The sequence below is a fragment of the Austrofundulus limnaeus genome, unplaced genomic scaffold (genome assembly GCF_001266775.1).
Source record: "Austrofundulus limnaeus strain Quisiro unplaced genomic scaffold, Austrofundulus_limnaeus-1.0 Scaffold731, whole genome shotgun sequence".
Taxonomy (NCBI): Eukaryota; Metazoa; Chordata; class Actinopteri; order Cyprinodontiformes; family Rivulidae; genus Austrofundulus; species Austrofundulus limnaeus.
The window spans coordinates 1-1008 of NW_013953133.1; the positions used below are offsets into that span (position 1 = coordinate 1).

Below are 1008 nucleotides of genomic sequence, written 5' to 3' on the forward strand. Positions count from 1 at the left end.
TCTCACCCTCTCACTTCTGACCCTCTCACTTCTGACCCTCTCACTTCTGACCCTCTCACTTCTGACCCTCTCACTTCTCACCCTCTCACTTCTGACCCTCTCACTTCTGACCCTCTCACTTCTGACCCTCTCACTTCTGACCCTCTCACTTCTGACTCTCTCACTCCTCACCCTCTCACTCCTCACCCTCTCACTTCTTACCCTCTCACTTCTTACCCTCTCACTTTTCACTCTATCACTCCACACCCTCTCACTCCTGACCCACTCACTTCTGAACCTCTCATTCCTCACCCTCACTTCTGACCCTCTCACCCTCTCACTTCTCATCCTCTCACTTCTGACCCTCTCACCCTCTCACTTCTCATCCTCTCACTTCTGACCCTCTCACTTCTCACCCTCTCACTCCTCACCCTCTCACTTCTCACCCTCTCACTTGTCAAACATGATGTGAACGACAACACATCATTTGAATCAACAAACACACAAACTGATGTTCTTCTGTTGACACAGATGGATGACGTCACCCTGAGCTCACCACTCCATGATGCTCTTGTGTGCGCGAATGACTGACGTCTCGATGTCGATGGGGTGGTACCTCATCCCCCGCAGCTCCATGGCCTCCTCCAGAGCTCCGACCACAAACAGAGCATCGTGTCTCTCTGTTCAGACGCAAGAACACGCAGTTCAGACCTGCTGTTAGAAAAAAACTAAGAAGTGAGGAAAACCAAATGAAACAATCACCTCCGTTGGCATCGGTGAGCTCAGTGCGGCGGAGGAAACCCAGGTAACCCGTCCGGGCCCAAACCGTCTGAGTGTCTCCAAAACTGAGTCTGGAGTTGAAGTGATCCGACTGAAGGAGCTCCTCACCGTAACCGCTGTAGTATCCGCTGCCGTTGTGAGCGCTGTGGACCCAGATCTGAGAGAGGACAAGGGAATGCTTCAGACTGTCAAGATATAGCTAAATAAATCTTTTACTTTCATCTTAAAAAACTATATTCGATGGAAATG

The 1008-nt window shown here is 50.5% G+C and overlaps 1 protein-coding gene across 1 annotated transcript in view; it reads right to left on the bottom strand.

Annotated features, from left to right (window-relative positions):
• Positions 1-535: 535 nt before the first annotated feature.
• The window catches only part of LOC106532211 (disco-interacting protein 2 homolog C-like), a gene marked incomplete at its 3' end in the record, with an annotated part of 94259 nt that continues 93786 nt past the window's right edge, over positions 536-1008 (bottom strand). The window contains 2 exon segments of the mRNA XM_014028231.1: positions 536-659; positions 742-916. Of these exon segments, the coding sequence (XP_013883685.1) occupies positions 536-659; positions 742-916 (299 nt within the window).